The 2,458-nt window shown below is 40.0% G+C and overlaps 1 protein-coding gene across 1 annotated transcript in view; it reads left to right on the top strand.

Moving 5' to 3' along the window:
- LOC115296959 (olfactory receptor 2B11-like) overlaps positions 1-830 on the top strand; it is a 1,112-nt gene extending 282 nt beyond the window's left edge. The window contains exon 2 of the mRNA XM_029945450.1: positions 12-830. Within this exon, the coding sequence (XP_029801310.1) occupies positions 12-830 (819 nt within the window). The remainder of the gene's footprint in view (positions 1-11) is intronic.
- The last annotated feature ends 1,628 nt before the right edge of the window (positions 831-2,458 follow it).

The following is a 2,458-nucleotide window of genomic DNA, read 5'->3' as shown; positions in this document are numbered from 1 at the left end:
TAGTGGGAAACATCTCCATTATCGTGGTGTCCAGGGTGGACCCTCATCTGGACAGCCCTCTGTACTTCTTCCTTTCCAACCTCTCCTTCCTGGACCTGTGTTTTACCACGACCACCATCCCTCAGCTGCTGTTCAACCTCTGGGGCCCAGATAAGTCCATCAGCTATGGAGGCTGCGTGGCCCAGTTCTATGTGTTTCACTTCCTGGGGGCTACGGAATGCATCATCTTGGCAGTCATGTCCTTGGATCGGTACATAGCCATCTGCAAGCCCTTGAGGTACTCGGCTATCATGCATTGGAGACTCTGTGTTTCCCTAGTGGCTGTGGCATGGATAAGCGGTTTGGCTAACTCCTTGCTTCAGGCATCCCTCACTGTCCAACTGCCACTCTGTGGTAACAACAAAGTGGATGACTTCCTGTGTGAGATTCCAGTGATGATAAAAATGTCCTGCGTCGACACCACTTTCAACGTAACTATGCTCTCTGTCGTGGGTACATTCTTTACCTTGGTTCCCTTGTCTCTTATCCTTGTCTCCTATGGGTTCATTGTGGCTGCAGTGCTCAGAATTCGTTCATCAACGGGGAAGAAGAAGGCCTTCAACACCTGTGGTTCCCATGTTATTGTTGTCTCTCTCTTCTATGGGCCAGTGATATGTATGTATGTGCAACCTTCTGGAACTAACTCCCAGGACAAGAACAAACTCATGGCCCTGTTCTACAGTCTGCTGACTCCTATGCTTAACCCTTTTATCTATACTTTGAGGAACAAGGATATGAAAGGAGCAGTAAGGAGAATTTTCCTGCCACTGAGCCATCATGGAAGAGAATAAGCACCACTATTTTATGCTCCATGCTCTCCAGGTAGGACTCCAAAGAGCCACTGCGCCAAATTACCTCTCATTTTCCCGACTCCAAAATGTTAGCATCCTTCAGTAAATATCAAATCTACACCTATGTTTACTCACCACAGTTTTAATTTATTGGCTCGCAGTTTGCAATGTGAACCTTTGCCCCAATTTTCCTAAAATTTGTGTGACAGTGAATCTGTCATAACTCCTCTGAGTCCATCTTCGGGTAGGAATTTGAAAAGTGAGCGGTGAATAAATGCCCCCTGCCTGACTCATTCACCATCAACCAAACGAATCAAGCCCTATCATTTTATGTGTAATGTCACAAATATAATGCAAGTAATAAAGACCAATGTTTACCATCTTGCTATTATGGATATGGTATTATGGGTAGAATTTGCTAATCAACTTTTTATTTTTATATTTATCAAAGTATAATTGATAGAGTGTTGTATTAGTTTCAGGTACACAGCATAGTGATTTAAAAATCATATACTTTATCAAATGATCACCCTGGTAAGTGTAGTCACCATCTTCACCCTAGAATATTATTATGATATCATTGACAGTGTTCCCTCTACTATACTTTTCACCATTTTGACTTGCTTACTTTATAACTACAAGTTTTAGCTCTTTATCTCTTTCATTTAATTTGCCTGCCCCGAGCTGCCCCCCTCTGCCGACTACCAGTTTGTTCAATGTATTTATGAGTCTACTTCTTTTTTTTGTTTTTGTCGTTTATTTGTTCACTAGTTTTGAATTTTTACTTCTACATATAAGTGACATTATAGTATTCATCTTTTTCTGCCTGACTTATGTCACTTAGCAAAATACCCTCTAAGTCCATCCATGCTGTTGTCACTGGAAAGGTGTCACTCCTTTAAACGACTAAGCAGTATCCCATTGTATATGCATACCACTTCTTTATCCACTCATCTACTGATAGACACTTGGGTTCCTTCCATGTCATAGTTATTGTAAATAATGCTGCAATAAGATAAATGATAGGAGTGCATATATCTCTTTGAATTACTGACGGGTTTTTTCCTTAGATAAATACCTATAATTAGAATTACTGGGTTATAAAGTATTTCTATTTTTACTTTTTAATTAAAAATATTGTTATCCAGTGGTTTACAATATAAGTGGTTACACCAACTTATATTGCCACCAACAGTGTCAATCAACTCTTTTTAGGAATTACCATCAAGACCAAATGGTATAATATCTCATGTCTTACACTTGGCCCTCTCAACCACACATTCCCTGTTCGATCCTTCAAAAATAACATAATTCAAAAATAATATCGAACTCTTACTTTCCTATATGTCTCTATGGAATTCCTTCCTTTTGAGGTATATGACTGAAGTAACCATTTCCAGACTTCCAATGGGAAATGCTGAGGACTCAAACCTTGGGAGACTTCTGTGCAGCCTCCTGGTACTGACAGTCATGTAGCCTTCACTGGGAAGTTAATTTACATAGCATGAGAATATTGGGTGTATTTTGTAGGTACTCAAAGAATGAACTAGTTAAATCACTTAGGAATCAGAGTATTAGATGGTAAGAAAGAAAAGGGGGAAGTTGGAGGATAAAGTGGGAGGGATGGA

This window comes from Suricata suricatta, chromosome 7, assembly GCF_006229205.1.
Source record: "Suricata suricatta isolate VVHF042 chromosome 7, meerkat_22Aug2017_6uvM2_HiC, whole genome shotgun sequence".
NCBI lineage: Eukaryota > Metazoa > Chordata > Mammalia > Carnivora > Herpestidae > Suricata > Suricata suricatta.
Note: the sequence above shows the minus strand (reverse complement) of the source record. Positions and strands in the feature narration are given on the sequence as shown.